General features: G+C 45.0%; 3 protein-coding genes across 3 annotated transcripts in view; 2 read left to right on the forward strand and 1 right to left on the reverse strand.

Moving 5' to 3' along the window:
* T265_03919 (hypothetical protein) overlaps window positions 1-11,320 on the forward strand; it is a gene marked incomplete at both ends in the record, with an annotated part of 12,287 nt that extends 967 nt beyond the window's left edge. Inside the window, 2 exons of the mRNA XM_009168520.1 lie at window positions 9,593-9,761; window positions 11,270-11,320. Of these exons, the coding sequence (XP_009166784.1) occupies window positions 9,593-9,761; window positions 11,270-11,320 (220 nt within the window). The remainder of the gene's footprint in view (window positions 1-9,592; window positions 9,762-11,269) is intronic.
* T265_03920 (hypothetical protein) overlaps window positions 6,018-16,876 on the reverse strand; it is a gene marked incomplete at both ends in the record, with an annotated part of 11,189 nt that continues 330 nt past the window's right edge. The window contains 6 exons of the mRNA XM_009168521.1: window positions 6,018-6,167; window positions 6,203-6,286; window positions 7,085-7,221; window positions 11,186-11,308; window positions 11,967-12,039; window positions 15,289-15,435. Of these exons, the coding sequence (XP_009166785.1) occupies window positions 6,018-6,167; window positions 6,203-6,286; window positions 7,085-7,221; window positions 11,186-11,308; window positions 11,967-12,039; window positions 15,289-15,435 (714 nt within the window). The remainder of the gene's footprint in view (window positions 6,168-6,202; window positions 6,287-7,084; window positions 7,222-11,185; window positions 11,309-11,966; window positions 12,040-15,288; window positions 15,436-16,876) is intronic.
* T265_03921 (hypothetical protein) overlaps window positions 16,055-16,876 on the forward strand; it is a gene marked incomplete at both ends in the record, with an annotated part of 11,672 nt that continues 10,850 nt past the window's right edge. Inside the window, one exon of the mRNA XM_009168522.1 lies at window positions 16,055-16,331. Coding sequence (XP_009166786.1) covers window positions 16,230-16,331 — 102 coding nt within the window. The remainder of the gene's footprint in view (window positions 16,332-16,876) is intronic.

Below are 16,876 nucleotides of genomic sequence, written 5' to 3' on the forward strand. Positions count from 1 at the left end.
TTGCGATGTGATAGAGCAGGCCGTAAAAACCGCCTCAACTTGGTGGAACCACACTTGGGGATTACGTGGATTATGATCAGGTAAACGGATGCTGATCGTATTGTCGACTAAATCAAATGAATCGGAGTGTGTATCCATAAAGACGGGCAAAAGGTGTTTACGAAATAGGTGATCTAACAGTGCAAGCGAAAGGAAGACACAAAACGTCGTATCGGTAAGTTTTTGGTGCATTACAATGTGTGAAACGTGCTGACAGAGTCATAGGACGGAGACGAACCCCAACAGTGCTTTAAGTAGGCTTAACCCGAAAGCCAGATTTGGTATTACTTTGGAGACCCGGTTAACTTTAGTGGAGCAAGGGCTCAAGAGTACTACTCCAGCGCTCACAGTCTAGGGGCCTTCACTTCACTCCGGCGAGACGACTAAGGACTGCCAATTTCTACGTTACCAAAAAATTCATCGAACTGTGAGGGTGCAGCCACCGGTGTATTGACTGTACGCACAACTGATATGCTCGATAAGCTGCTCGTACAATTATATCAATTCCATAAAGCTGGAAACCTCTGCCACGTCCGGAGTACCAGCTACAATAGGGATAAAATATTCGGCATCTGAAAGAATGTCAATACCGTGGTTATCTACCGGGGGTGGGGAAGATATGGAGCCCCAGAACTATAGGACAACCATTCCGGTGTACACGCAACTGAAGCAACTTAGTCTGATTATTAGAGACCGAATTTCAAAGCAACCTTCTAGCACCTTGTCAACAAGCCTCTGGTAGGAGTTTCTTCTCAAATATCATATTTTTCCTAGACTAAGTGGCATACTGTAGTTACCTTTTAGCGAGCTTCTTGAGTCTGACAACCCCAACTTTTGTACTGACTGTGTTGTCCTCAATGGTCAATCTAACATTGCCCGTTCAGTAGATGGCCTACTGAGCGATAAGGCTTCCAACCTGTCGGTCAGTTTCCATCACAAAAGTTAGGAGTGAATGGTGGGCTCTGTCCTGGGTCGTCTAGCACTTCCAGTGTATGGACCCAAATTCGCATTTCTGATTTCTCTTTTAGCTCTTCACATTTCCAATCTCATCTTCATCATTTACGTAAAATCGGGGTAAACCCACAACTCGGCTGTCTCTGGCTGGGTATAGGTAGGGTAGGCCTCCCTGCGGAAACCTTGCATCTCTAACAACCAAAAAGGGTCCCGGTTCCACCGGCAAATTAACTTAAAATTCATTCGGGAACTTAGCTTCTCGATAGCTTTATGTGTAAAGGGACTTAAGCATCTCTGCTTGGAGGGGGCTTCCAAGTCTGTGGTCAGTAAACATCCGAGACTTTGGAAGCAAAACAAGCTACCTGTTGTTCCTTGAAAGCAGTGAAATTGAGAAAGCTAGTAGTGTTCCTTCAATATTTTAATGTTTACGTTCTCATCCCAAAACGGTGTGTGCCTTTAGCCCGCAACTCTTGAAAAAACGCTGCCTTAAGTAAAATTGATGACAACCAGGAAGATGATAGTGGTGAAAAGTCTTGGTTTTCCGGGCCTACCACTAACGCGACAACATTACTAACTGAAAAGAGTATTAGGAGGCATTTACAAGAAGCCCCCGTGGAAACCAAACCTCCTGGGGTATTGGAGGTAAACTGAGTGCCATCATGACCTACCGAACCGATCGTGGTACAAAAACTGCCTAGTGTGTACTTGACGCTTGCGATAATCTCGCACATACGGTTTTTAACGTGGGCCTTATACAGAGCTTGAACATAGACCTGGTGGGATGTGGGGGAGAGCTCTCCAAAACGTGGTGTATATGGCGTGGGATTTCCGCCTGAATGTTTGAGTACCTGGTCATGTCATTAACTCCGTATTAATTTAAGCCACCTTTGTGAGCTGATTGTATAGTATGATATAGGCAACCTATTACCTGTCACATCGACCCTGTAAACTAAACCTAGTCCCCTCAACTGTTGGGCAGCCCGATCTGTACCTAATCAGGAGAAAAATGGCGCAGAGCAGTGGTCGATAATGTATTGTCAAACGCGTGAAAAATAAATTACAGGGATGATCCAATGATTAGACAGGCGGCACATTGCCAGCAGAAGAGAATTCGCACACGAATGGGAGTTTCGTGCTGCCCTAAACGAAAGTGTTCAGATCAGCTCAAGCGAAAATGCGCTATAACAGAGTGGAGCATGGGAGACTGGGGAGGCACCGGTAAGCTATCCTCGGATATCCAGTGAAGTGACCCATGCAACACCAACGAAGGATAAGGAATACAAAGAAGCATAAAGGAGAAAAAGAAATCAAGATGAGGAAAAATGAGAGTTCAAATATATGCACTGTCAAAGTTTTGAGCAACGTGATCGCCAAAAGAATAGGGGAAAAACTAAGAATACAGAACTGTTTGTGTTGAATATCCGTTGTATAGTATATTTCTCTGCCTCTGTCTGGAAGAGACCGCATTTACTTGACTAAAATGTGGACAAACCTTTAAAACCTGTTGTGATATCCTATACCTGAATTTGATTGTGATTAATGTAGCTCTCCTATTCTCCAACCTAAAGCATTTGGAACCTACAGTCCACATCAAGACTTTGTCGCAAAAACCCAAAGTAGGGTATCCGAAACATCAAGCCTATTCATTCGGTGTCAATACGTGAAATCTTTGAAGCCGATGAGTTCCCGAGAAATCGGTTAGTCGGTGAACTGAAATTATTTACTCCAGGTGGAGGCTTTTCGAATTTTTTGGAGTTTCTGCATATGGGGTGAGTTTTTCGTCTGCCTCTCATCCAACTCTGGACTGTTTTTGGCCTTCTTTAGCGGATGAATGTAACCTTTAATAAGGTTTCAGTATGCGTGTATTAGTTCTGGTCCATAAGTTGTCTTCAGATCTAGCGGAGTGCAAAACATTTGAATTTTAGTGCGCCGGCCGATTACTTTCAATTTGGTGCCTTGCCGCCCGTTTCTGGATTAACCTATCACTCCAAACTACGTTGATGAACTCATATACCGGGTGGGAACCGCTACATTTAGATTGTATTAGCTAGTACAACCTACGCTGTCTGCAGACGTGCACATGTGCACGTGTTGTATCCGAACTTCTTGTGGGACGCTACCCGGTTACCGGAGCCACTCAAATGGGCCGCCCTAATCCTGGAATGGAGTAATCTGATCAATGGGACTTCCATCAGAAACACAAGCCCCACGATCTACAGGTTGTCACTGACTACGGCCATATCACGGATTCACGGATTGATACACAAAATCGAGGCTTTTGCCCAAGTTTCCTGAGTCAGTTTTGTTCTTGTCGGTCAGTAGCTGTCGTTCACCTGAAAGGCAAAAGTGAAAATGGTGTAGCACTGCTCTTTATGTTCTCAGCGCGGGGCAGTATGCTTGCCGGCGCGAGGATTCGCATAAATAAATGTCCAATAGTGCTTTAAACTGGGTTCTAGAAGGAGCGTGGACAACCGTCGGAGAAAGGTCATTCAACGCAGCTACTACCCGAAGTGAGAAAAAATTTTGTCTGGTGAGTGTGTGTGCTCTGAGCTTGTCATAGGTCTTGTGCAGTCTCGCAATCGTTTCAGCTAACATCTGGTAATATGTGAAGCGCAGTTTGTTAGTGTACTCCGTACAAACTGCTTCGACTTCACATTGGCATCGCAGGATTCGTTAGCTTCACTGGGTGCTGAAAAGATGGTCCGTCGGTAATTTTTTTACATTCATTTTACGAATGAAAACGCGAACAACCAATCTATGTCCTGGAGTGAGCACAGTGCCCAAAGACAGTCATTATCCCGTTAATGAATCCATTGTTGTGGTAGGGGAAATATGTGCATAACAAAGTGATAAAATGTCACATGATGTCCAACTAAAGCTAAAAGATTTGAATAAAAGCCATCGCGTAGGTCATGGAGTCGACACTCTGAATCATTCTGGTACATAGGACAAAAATGCTACTTTCCACGAGTACTTTGACGATTTAAAAAGCCAGGCAATCAGAACTTAGCGAATGTATACTAAAGTCATCTCCGAACCGGCCGACTGCGTCGTGTTGAAGCCGTTTACATTGTATGGTTTAGAAGCAAATAAAGTTGTGTACACTATTGTCACTGTTAGAGGTTCTGAGTATTCTCCTTGAATGCAGGTTTCTGTGGCGTGCGAATGCATAGGACCTGCGTTGTACTCTCATTTGGGACATTAACGCTAGTTTCGTTAGGACAAGATTCTCCAGTACCCATATCCTGGGTCCTCCATCCGGTAGAAGTCAGTGGAAAAATACAAACTGCCCCCACCTTCCGTCTCTGAAGCGGACAAGTGCGACTAGTTCAGCTTCTTTTAAAATGGAGCTGTAATCGGACGAACGGTTTTACGCCTTGTCCAGGACAAATATTGGGTAAAATTCTTCCACAATTGAACCGTTGTTCGTGAGTAAACTGCCGCTAACGAGGTGTGGAATGTTATGGTGCATGTTAAGGATCTAACGGAATGTTTTGGGTTTGGAAGCCAGCTGAGTAATTGCAGGTGGCCAGTTGCTTAAAGTGTTCAGTCCAGGATTCGGAAGTCCTTGTTTTTTTTTAGGGATAGACAAGTAGCTTTTATCAATGGTCGTTTCTCTTAGCGGAAGCCTCTTTGGACCTATCGAGCGTATCAGCTGGAACAGTATACGTGCACCTTCAAAGTTTCTTGCCTATTCACTCTGTTCATCCTTCTGGATCCGCCAGGCTTCCTGATCCGAGCAGATTCCCTTTTCCATCTGAAGTCTGACAGCTGGTCGAGTGGTATTGTACTCGACCAAGAGGAACACACACCCAAGCTTTAAGCAATTTAATTGGGTTGTTTTGGATCCATTGCGTAGACATAGTTGTTTGCGCCTCTCTGAAATTGGTGTCCAGCATCTCGCAGGGTTGTGGACAATATTTTTAGTAGTGGTCAACATCAGAAGACGTATTCGAAAGGGCGTTCAATAGGTGGTTCTAGTGAGTTTGTTTCACATCAGAGTCGAGAGCTTCACAACGATGATGCGAAGTGTGCGTATCTTGTGTGCCACTGAAAAGTGCAACGAGAAATAGTAGTGAATAGGCACGTGATCCGAATCCACGCAGGTTCTGCAGAACGACCGATAATCAGTAATCGCCCCACGCCAACTATAGTTAGTGGCAACGTGATCCATCTGTGTTCGAAGTTGACTCGAATGCAGGGAGCATTGTGTAGCCAAATGGCCTCAGTTATTTGGAAGGTAGTATTACACAAAGACAGTCGGTGGTAAGCAGCATGCGTTCACCGTTGTCCGTGCGTCTCATTTCGAGTCCAAAGCTCTAGCCTAATAATAATGATGATAATAATAATATAACCCTTCAGTTGTTGTTTTGTTGCCTAGCTATTACGCCAACCGAAGAAACCACGAGGCCTGAGACACTGCCAGGTTACTCAAGCCGAGACAGGGGCAGCCGATATGCCAGAGTTGGATTCGACCTACGGACTCTCCGACCATTAAGTTCGTGCCTTAACCACTGAGCCACCTCGATGGCCAGTTATATCCACCTGCACTTTCATATCTCTGGCAACCACAACAGTACCTGAGTTCTTAGCCCACCGCCGCAAGGCTCTGTAAGCGTCATAAAGACTATCTTTAAAAGTATCATAGCTATACTCTTTTTGGGCATAAGTCGATACAACGAAGAGGCGGATGAGGTACGGCAGTGAAGCATCAGTGTTGAACACTGATGTCATGCCGTCGATGATGATGATGACGATGATGGAGATACTCACTCGCCAAGCGAACCGCACAGAGTCGACTGTCAACGAACAACCCTTCACACAGTGACCCTTCAGCCTGGAACGATGCCAACCCCAGAAGAACCGGGCACAGAGGATTCCGGATCACCACTGTTGCGCAACCGAAAGCGAGAGGAAACCGATGAGTATACCAGTTCAACAACCGCATTTGGGTCTCCAATCATTTTAGACGTACAGCATACAGCAATAGACGGCAAGTCCACCATACACACAACATTATTCTGTTAACCGACTTGTTTCAGAGTGTGAACGTTTAAGGCTGTCAGACGAACCGAGCCTCTGGATTTGAAGAACAATTTCGAAATTTTACGGCTGAGTTGACTGTAGGTATTGCGGCTAATGGCGAACGGATATGTCAGTTCCCATCTGTGGGCCTACTGAGAGGAAGAGGGGAGACGTCAGCAATAACCTGTTTTTGCTCTACAGCTATATTCAGTAAGTAAGGCGACCTAGCTGATGGCACTACGTGACAGATGATGTAGCGTGAGGTTATCTGTGGACGTGCAACTCGTTTGTACGTGGACCGGGATACTGCCGGGGCGCCCAGGCCTAGAGAGGTGAACGACCGTGGTCCTCAAACAAGCCATCTGAATCAAAAGCCTAATCACAAAGCAGCGGTGGTTGGCCCAAGACCATCCGAATTGCTTGCATCTTTTAAGGGCAAGTCGCCACACGTGTTTCAACCCCCAACCTGGGGGGACCAGGGGACCGTGATTCAAACCTTTACCCACCGTCCAACCTGGTGTGAGAGGCTTTATGAGTTCCACACGTACATCACCCATCATAGCTCAATGGTTCATGGAGTTCCACAAACCGTCACTCCACCATGCCGTCCAGTCTCTTCATGACGGAAACCTTAATCAATCGAACAGCTATATTGAAATTGTACCAGTTAGATACCGGTAGCAATGCTCTGCTGAGGACTGCTGGCGCTTTTAAAACACCTTTGCGGAGTCAGATCATGTCTTAGTCCGTGCCTTTACTGCGGTTTGTTTCCAAACGATAAAAGAGAAGACCACTCACTGTTTGAAAGACTCGGTCATCAAGTGAGTCCCTCAATGGACAGATCACGAATGTGAAATAAACCGGTTGACCAAATGGGGACTAATTCTTAGTCCGGTGGCGAGAAGTCAAGACCTAAAACTCCATGGTGTTTTCTTAATAGCACTTGGTTCTGATGCTCTACTTCTGATAAACGAGTTGTTGCTGAAGAATATTAGCATGCTCTGAAACCTAAGCATTCCTTTCTCCGATCGGAGAGGCCATCTAAGTGGTTAGAGCGCGAGCTTACTGAACGGAAGGTCCGTTGTTCGAACCCGACTTCTGCCTCTCGACTTCCCCTGTCTTGGCTTGGACAACCTGGCAATATTCTAGCCCTCATGCTTCCTTCTGGTGCCATTGCAGTCAGGCACCGAAAGGGTCCCATAGCTGATCGGAGAGGCCAAAGACAAAATCAAGATTCGCTCGGACAATGTCTGCGGAGCGTTCCTACCGCTGAGACACATACTGCAGCGCATAAAAGAAGGTACTCTGTAGAGCCAAGTTTTGAGTCTATCAGCCTGCCATTTGGCCTGTTTTCATGCACACTGACGTGTGTTTCAGATTCTCATGTGATAACTTTTTAACCATGGTGTTTCAAAAGTACTCACAATCCTTCCTCAAGACGGCATGTCGTATTGAGAACTCGACTCACAGTTAATCTGAGAACGTCGAATTCGATGGTTTGAACACATTCTTCGTCGCTCACATACACCATCAGAGCTGTTATTGCTTGCGCCAAGATTGCCGTTGTCATCGCCATGGTCAGCTGAAAACTTGGATTGATACCGTTAAACCTGGTGTTAAATGCCTCAGGTGTTTTACAGCCTGGACCACTGGGCCAACACTGGATCGACATCATCGTCATCCTCATTATAAAGGGAAACGCCCAAGCAATGGAAACTAGTGCAACCATAGAGGGAGAAGGTCCTGGTGAATACCTCAAACAAAGAGGGTGAGGGATTCATTGCAAAAGGTCCCCTATTCCTCAGTAAAACGACCAAGGGCAACCGAAACCAGTGAGACAAACACACCTTAGTTTCACGTAAGAACATGATGCCGCCAACAGGGTTGACCCAGCATCATTTACGGGCCTCGCCAAACATAAGTGCAGCACACCACGATAGACAAACGTTAATCAGACATTCCTGCTGTTAAGTGACAGAAAGCTGTTCACTGAGACCATCTGGATCAAGCCGGACCAGGGAAGTACAAGGCAGTAGGGTTTTCTTTGGAGACCATGTCCTAAACTAATGACTCAGTAGTCTGGCCTGATCGGCTGTAAGCAGCTAGCCTTACTTGAGAGTGCAGGGGATAGGGCTTATGTGTCTCACTCCTGATGCTGCACTGTCCATGTGGATTTTAAGCAGCACCGTGCCCAATGCAAGGTTTCGTGGCAGTATTGATCAACTCGCCGACAGCCAAGGTAAACGTTTGGCCGGTTACATTGTGTGGTTTTAGGGCCGGTCTTTTTCAACCCGTCCTTTCTCGGGGGAGTAGAGCACCTCCGCTTCTATAAACATGGACCTGCTGGTTGCCTGGGGAACTTTTTACCGCCTTCCCACTCCCATCGCAGGGGACAATACCGCTTAATTCTTAGACCGTTTCGCATTACAATTACTCGTAGTACGGTGTCTCGCTCTCCTGGTCTGACTTCCCCTTTTGGCCTTTCTGCCATGGTTGAAGCTTGAGGAACGAAGTTCCAGTCAGTGCAACCCTCATGATCGTTGCAGCACTCAAATCCGACCACCAAATCAAGATGGTAGCTGTAGGTCTGGATGTATCACATGCGGTATATGGTGTTCGGGTGATACGACTACACGTGATTTTTGCACTCGTTATCCCGAGAATTTCCCCGGTTCGATTACATGAAGCTACTGGCCTTGAGAGCCTCCGTCATTCGTGAAAATTTGTAATCCTTGATTAGCCTTTTCTGCTTTTAAAAAATCCGTATTCGATCACCGTTGAAATCTTCCCCATATGCTTATGTTAACACTTCGTCAGTCTCCCTTGGACCCACTGGATCAAATATGAGCAGAAAGACACCTGCTTACATGGTATCCAGCCAGCAAATGTGCTTATGGTCTATCAGAAAAAACGAGTACGACATTTAATCTTGGTAGATGAAATGGGTCATACGTTGTTGATTCACTTGAGGTCGGAACTGATACCCGTCGTAAAGAGAATGAACCTTAGCTTGATACAGCAGTTTCCGCATCTCAATAACCGATTGAGCTGTAATGGAGGATACCCATTCAGCATTCACTGCCTCTCTTACGAGGTTGGTCAGTAAGTGTAGTTCTGGCAGACACGGTATCCTGACTTTCCATGTTGGGGGTTGAGACGAGTGTGGCAGTTTATTCTTAGAAACGTGGGCCACTTGGGTAGTCTCACGCCGAACGCCGCCGTCCTGTGATCAGGTTCTTGAGCCAAAGTATTTGGTTAAGGACGCTGGTTGTCCTCCTGTTTAAATCAGAGCGCACTCGCAGTGTTTCAGTCCCCATACAACCAATAACTTTACAACTAAAAGAATCTGCATGCTACATGGCCCGTCGCATAATGAAGTCAGCCCGGTAGCCTTATTTGCTGCATACAACATGACGGGTAGGTGAATGAATAAACTACATGGTTAAACTGGAAGAACTGTCAGTCTCATTCCAATTATTCGAGCGGGTTTAACTGTCTTTAACGGTTATGGCAATCGTTTTTTGATATTTCCAAACATGAACACTTGTTTGTCTTAATTGTCTGTTTGTCACAGCGAGCTTCCTGTGTTCACTTGCCAAGCACATGTGTTCACAATCAACCCCAAAACCAAGAAATCATGGATCCCTTCCAGTACCAAAGCAGTAGATGTCAATTTCTTCTACGACTCCAACAAAAATTGTTATCGTATCATCAGTGTGGAGGATGGTCCCGGCGGAAAGAAAGTAGGTGCTACAATGCATTCATTTTCACTGTCCATCTTCGCCTTGTTGGTCTCATTCTGTTTTTAAATTGCAGAAGCAATGCTGTTAGATCATTGTATCGTTTTAGCTTACTGCAGCTTATGAAGAAACCGGAACCAACGAAACATCGATATGCTTAGCTCGGAATGCTTCTTGCCTACTGCCCTTCTAATCCACATACCAAATGCGCAACCCATACACCAAGCGAAAAGTGCAACTTTTAAAAATTTTCGCCATTAGTGTCATGCGTAACAGAAATGCAGCCGAAATTTCCCTACGAAATACAATGGCAAGAATATTCAGCAATGCGGCTGAAGTGGTCCCGCTTTTTTGTGTGTCGTGAATATGCTTACCATATTTAGTCGGCCAACATAAGCTGGGTTGGAATGAAACTGAAGTTAGAAAGATCAATGCACAACCCTCAGAAATATCATATTCTGTGAATCAATCCCATTAGACGACTAAAAAGCTTGTTACCCCTTTCGGAAAGCAGAATCACTTGTTTAAACTGGCTGGAAGGGTTTTAATCACTGGTGGAACTAAGAAAATCCAGAGGTCGCCACGATAACGCACTCGTCCAAACTCCCCAATAAATCAGTCTTGAAACCTAATCACTCACGCCGGATAACAAAAGCCGTTAGGCGACACATAACATTAATTTAATATAGTTTTATAAAGGGATATTGGCGAGTGTTTCTCCGTCGATCTCAACGTTTGGCCTACCTGGTAATCCTTTGGAACTATGCGATAGCCGCCCGATCGGTCCTCAACTTTGCTTCACAAATACCACAGTTTGAAACACATCAAAAGAAAATAACCAAGCGCCACGGTTTCGGAATAGGTTGAAGAGCCATCTAACACAAACGCTTGTAGTAAGCCAACCGCACAGTGTTCCTGTGCCCCAGTGAACTTGCCAAGTTGTTAGGACATTCCATGAGTCTTTTCCAACTGTCATAACTGCCGCGACGTATTCATTGACTTTCGTCATCTCTCATTTTGGAAAGTCATAGCAAGCTCCGCGCCATTTGGTCTCGGTTTGTTGGTAGACATCGCTGGCGTTGGTACTGCAATCCTCGCAGTGAGTCTTCTCACAAACGACAGCTGGATGAACGTGCAAATTTAACTGCTGTTAATTCCACTCGAAGCCGAGCTCCTGTTCGCTAAAATTGAGTCAGTGAGTAATTACTCACGTAAGTGCAAGTGACACTCTGTGCAAGCATGCGTATCTATGTGAACCGTCGGTCGAATGGAAGCAAGCTCCGGGCTCAGTAGGTTGGACGATCGTGAATGTGGCTCATATACTCAGGTGAATGCGAATGCGAGAGATCGATGGACCTGTGCGAGTTGGGCCGTCTAGCAGTCGGCAACTCAGATAGCTTCGTTCAGGCTGAACCAGGTACTCGTACTTTTGAACATTTGAAACTTAGACGTTAAATTTGCCTGGTTTGCTTTGTTCTGTCGTGTAATTTCTTCACATTTACTCTCGTTAGCTGGCTTGTGGCGAAGTATTAGTTTGGGGTATAAAAATACTTAAAAAGTAAATCGTTTGTCGGTAACACCCTTTCAATGCCTAGCTATCACGTCACCCGAGGGAAACACGAGGGCTGCGATACCGCCAAGTTACGCAATCCTAGACGGGAAAAGTCGAGATGCAGAGGTCGGGTTCGAACCACAGACCTTCCAGTCCATAAGCTGGCGCCTTAACCACTGAGCTCTCTCGAGCCTTGTAACAGGCACAGTCTACCAAAACCCCAATCCCAAATGGATACGAAGCAGGAGGCTGTTTGACTTCACTGGTCTTCATCATTCAGCTTTTTATTACCACGTCCTGTGTTCCTAGAAAGTTGGTCTTGCCTTGCTCATGTAACGATAAGTGACACGGACGCTAGTGGATAGAACGCTGTGCGATCAGATCCGTGGCTCACTCAATAGACGTGACCATTGATGGAAATTACTTGCTTGCATCAGTGTATTCCGGAAGTTTGATGCGGTTCTGTAAAACATTGTGGAATTTTAAGATTGAGAAGGCTTGAATTCAGCGCTCAACTGCGCAGCGTATACGAATTTGACTCGGCAGTCCCAAACCCAATATGTTTTTCAGAGAGTACATATACATGGGGAACTGAGATATCTTAAGGTAAGGTTTATAAAGGAAATCATGGACTCGGGTCGCATCAAGCAAGTCACACCCCTTCGGTGCCGAGCTGTCATGCCACCCAAAGGAAGCATGAGGGATCGGATACTGCCAGGTTGCCCAGGCCTAGACAGTCGAGAGGCAGAGGCCAGGTTCGAACCAGTCAGTCAGTAAATTCGCGCTATATCCTCTGAGCCATCTCATCCTAAGCAAAGTATGACCATATAAAGATCTGGAACTTTCAGTGTGCATGCCTATGGCTAGCTGTTAGTCTAGCCAGTTCGTTAGAAGTCTTCTAGGACTACAACTGCACGTTCCAACTGCTGTGTTCCTCACTTCTGCAAATTACCCGTTTATAACACCTAGGCGGAAATGTCAAAATCGAAGGCCAACTTAAACCTGCCGTTTGTTGTCAGCTTCGTTAGTGGTGTTGGTAGCGAGATGGACACTGTTTCTGTGGATTATTGTTGAAACAGATGGTTTCTTTTAATTATTTTGCAACTTTACTCCCACTTTGATTCGCCCAGAATAAGTCACTGGACTTAAGTTAATTGAAATCCAACACTTTTCAGCCTATTTTATCGGTTTGTAAGCACCTAATCACCTCTTCTCCCTATAACCTCTTACTACATAGCAGAAAAACTGGCGAAATCACTAATTGACAGTGTCTGTTGCCTGCGAAAGGACGCATGCGCAAATAGCATTCACTTTCTGTCACAACTAACGCCGGCAACGGTATTTACATGACTTTCTCGTTGGGCTCAGTGGGTGGCTGTCCGCTGTCTGTAAACTTAGTCCTACCAAGGGCAAAGCACCCGCTGACTAGTTTTTGGGTGAAGTGTCGGTGGTGGAATTGGGTGGGACTGTCAGCATCAGACAGAGCTTCACTGCCTTGCAACCACAACGTTTATTTAATTACATCGAAAGACTTAGAGTGAAAACAAACATAAAACACCCTTCCACCTAGCCACACACCGTCCACCTCGCAGTTCGCTCCATTCTGAAGGAGGTACAGAGATCACATCACTGTCTAATGTTTGTGGTTCCTTGACGTACTTATTTCAATTCCTGACTGCCTTACAAATGTTCTGATGGTAGTAGCAAAGATAATTTGACGTGACCGACAAAGTCGGATTCATCAGATGTGAGGCACCTGTAAGATGGTGCCATTAGGTTGTATAACATCCACATATCGGTAGGATATCCCTTCCAGCCACTAAAGCGAGGAACTTGAAGGTTACGAAATATTGGACAACGTCCACCTTACAGACTTGAATTTGAATTGTCGAATTCCTTATCGATAGCTATACAAGTTTCCAGATACAAATACGGTTATTGTCCTCTTGAAGGACCGCCTTTGCTTGATCCCTTTTGGTCGTCTATACGAAGAGGGCAACCTTACTAGTTACGGACTAAAGGCACACTTTACCATGAACCACAGTATATGCCACTGTAATCCACGATGACGAGGGGCGCTGGTTTATAACTATTGACTAGGATGCAGTCCCAAATCCGGGGTAATCATAGTTTTTTTCGGACTTTTAATCAGAGGTAAAAGTTACGTGTTTGTGCCACGTAGCCTAAGTTTCTGTCGATTAGATTCCTCCCCAGCTCGGCGAAAATCTGCCGTCATGAAACTTAAGCTAACCTTTTCAAGAACCTTTTTTGTCAGTGAACTTTACATTACTTCGTGTTTCTTGTTTTTTTAAGGTCAGCAGCGCTAAGGCCTCATATCTCATCGTCCGTGTTGTGACCTTTTTTCATAAGCGCGTCTGCACATAATCGATCAATCTAAGCGAATGCTTATATTCTTTTGTGGCACAACCTCTGGAACACTTGGAGGTCATGACCTGGCTGCTTCTGTTATATAGATCTGTCACACTGATAGCACCCTGTTGCCTTGGTTACAAATACAATCGTTGTTGCATAATCGCAACTCCTATCAGCTGGATACTACGCCCTGATCACTACAGGATCAGTAAACAATTCCCTTGTGGTCAGTTTGTGCTTGTTACCTGAATTAAGCGTATTACTTCAAATGGTTGGGCTTCACGCATCATTTAGACAATGGTCATAGTGGCAAACAATAAGCCTAAATGAAAACCAATCAATTCTTGCCCTTAGTCAGAACAACAACTTTGTAGGTTGATTCCAAGCTTTCCTAACTGAATAAATAAGATATTTTTCTCCAGGACCAAGAAAAAATACGAACAGCGCAATTCACGTAGAAGAGTGTTTGTGATGACAGTGGACCAATATGCTCCTCAGTCCTAAAGTACAAAGAGGTGAATCGTTTCCCTCTACTGAACACCTTGCGTCAACATGCTATAAGCAACGCTAAGATCTTCACGTAGAAGACTGGAACAGGCATCTATGCACCTTTACATTCATTGTAGAAAATTGCAACTTAAAGTAGCGGATGGGAATGGTGAAGCTGTTCTAGAGCCGCGAAAAGTCTAAAGGATAGTCTACGGCACCAGAGTATTTAGTCTACTTGCAAACAATCAGGGGCGATAGTAACGTCAGATGTCTGCTGTAAAAAAATTCAAAGTGGAGACAAAATAGCCCCTTATCGAGGCCATGTTTAAAGTCGGTTCCAGTCACGCCTCAGACTGGCTGACGATTTGCCAACCGTTCATGAATTGTGACAAAATATATCCACAAGAGACCTCGTTAAATTCGGATTAGCTGAACTTTCTGATTGTGAAAACTCTGGCTGTGTCTTTCAATACCAGACACTCAACAATCTTCATTTTTCAGCCTCCCTTCTGATATTTCCACTACCTTCACTTTTTTCCCGCAAGGAATTGAACTGTTGCTTTTGCATATCACTCATTTTCACAATCTTTAGCCTCCGGTCAGACACGAAGTTACCGTAACTAGTTGTTATATCTTTCCGAGACCAGCCATTTTAAGGTACCCAGCGTACGACATCACTTGATTTTTGATATGTTGTTTGGGACAATGTATTACTTGTCCTCCCAGCGGGCTGCGTGCGGATTCACAGTTGACGAGGTCACTGTTACATACATCTGTATGGTCCACCTCTGTGTGTTGTCTGTGCTTTGTGGCATGTATGTGTGTGTGTATCGATAGCCGTTTAGGGGACTGCTGTTTGATGGTGACTCGGCTAACGTAAACATTTAGGAGGAAAAAATCAGTGCATTCTGTGCGGATCACCAGGCTTCCAATGTGTTTTGATTAGCCAAACAAATGAATTCGAACAACCTGGTGGAATTAGCGAATATACACTCATCTGCAAACTAATTTGTTTCTTTCGAGAGACTCACCTGGAACCCAGCTGAATCTCTCGTTTATGATGCTCTCAGGCAACTGAATGTGCTGCACCAGGCCGCCTCATATTTCAGTCGCTACGATATTTGAAATATCGCGATACATGTATATTTGTAATGTAGAACATAAGGTTGACGGAAACCCGGGGACTGCGCCTACCTGATGAGCCCCGAAAAGGGCGAAACCGGACTGAAACATGAGGCGGCCTGGTGCAGCACATTCAGTTGCCTGAGAACATCATAAACGAGAGATTCAGCTGGGTTCCAGGTGAGTCTCTCGAAAGAACCAAATTAGTTTGCAGATGAGTGTATATTCGCTAATCTCGTGCAATTTGGTTTCAAGTAGAACATAAGGTTGACGGAAACCCTGGGACTGCGCCTACCTGATGAGCCCCAAGAAGGGCGAAACCGGTCGGGGGCTGTCGATGGATTTTCAGCAACCTTATGAGTAGTACATTACAAATAAACCTGGTGGAATTGTTATATAGCATCTTCCGTGAACATTGGTTTCCTTCAATTGTTGTTGGATGGATGGCGATTGGCTTTAATTTGGACGCTTTTCGTGCGGGCAAACATCCACGATAACCCATATGGGTGTTGCGGATTAGTTCGTGAATCACGCGTTCATCATAAGAGAACCTCGGGCTTATCAGGGTTAAGTACATTCCAACCGTTGTAGGGTTATTCTGGTTTACATTGCTGCGGCTTCCTTACCTAATGTAGTACTGATACTTCCCCTCCCCTCCCCCGTAAAGTGCGCATTTCTTGGAAAGTTTAATGTTTTAGTGAGACTCTGTGAGGTATTTCCTGTTGTGTGTAGTAGGTAGTTCAACTTGAGACTTAGAAGATTTGAAAATCGCAACAGCGCAACCACAGAATGGAACTGATCGTAGAAGAATACGGTAGCGCTGCACCTGAATTTCTGCCCCCTGTTGATCATCAATCGGGCCCATTTTACAACACAACTTTTACCCTTCATTTACACCTGTACAGGTAGTCATAAACAGCACATTGTCAGAAAAAATGACATTCAAGAAAACCTCACAGAAGTTTGGACAGTGGGCCGATCCCAAAACAGGTAGCGTCCATGGCCTTGGCTTCAATTCAGAAATGGAACTGACAGAAGTATGTTATCTTGTATGCTGCTCAAAATATTCTTGTTCTTATCGCCAATGCTGCATCCGTTTTTGATGTCACAGCAATTCCAGCCAATCCCCTGACTTGAAACGATTTGGGTGCGCTTCATGGCCGTATAATTTATAGTTTCGAGTGTCTATATATTTTTTCGTTATCTAACTAGTAGAATCCAGTTTGCAAATAATGGCTTCAGATCTGCACAACTTATCCAAACATACGTGGTTTTTCAGCCTTAGATTTTATCCGTTGTGGCCACATTTACTATCGACGATTGTCCGCCATGTTAACCTAACCGTGTATATAACTTTGATGTTATGTTCTCTGACGTGAGGTAACACGAACATGAACGAATTGACACTCGTCGTGTCTCGACTGATCCGTTTCCCCGTTATTGGCTTATAGGTGCACGTTCCTCACAATCCTAGGGACGGTGTAGAGATGACGACTTCAGGTATACATCTTCACAAAAACTGTATGCTCTGAAAAGCTCAGACGTACGTGGATTGAAGCGCCCAATACATTGTTGAACAGCT

Source organism: Opisthorchis viverrini (assembly GCF_000715545.1).
Source record: "Opisthorchis viverrini unplaced genomic scaffold opera_v5_58, whole genome shotgun sequence".
Taxonomy (NCBI): domain Eukaryota; kingdom Metazoa; phylum Platyhelminthes; class Trematoda; order Opisthorchiida; family Opisthorchiidae; genus Opisthorchis; species Opisthorchis viverrini.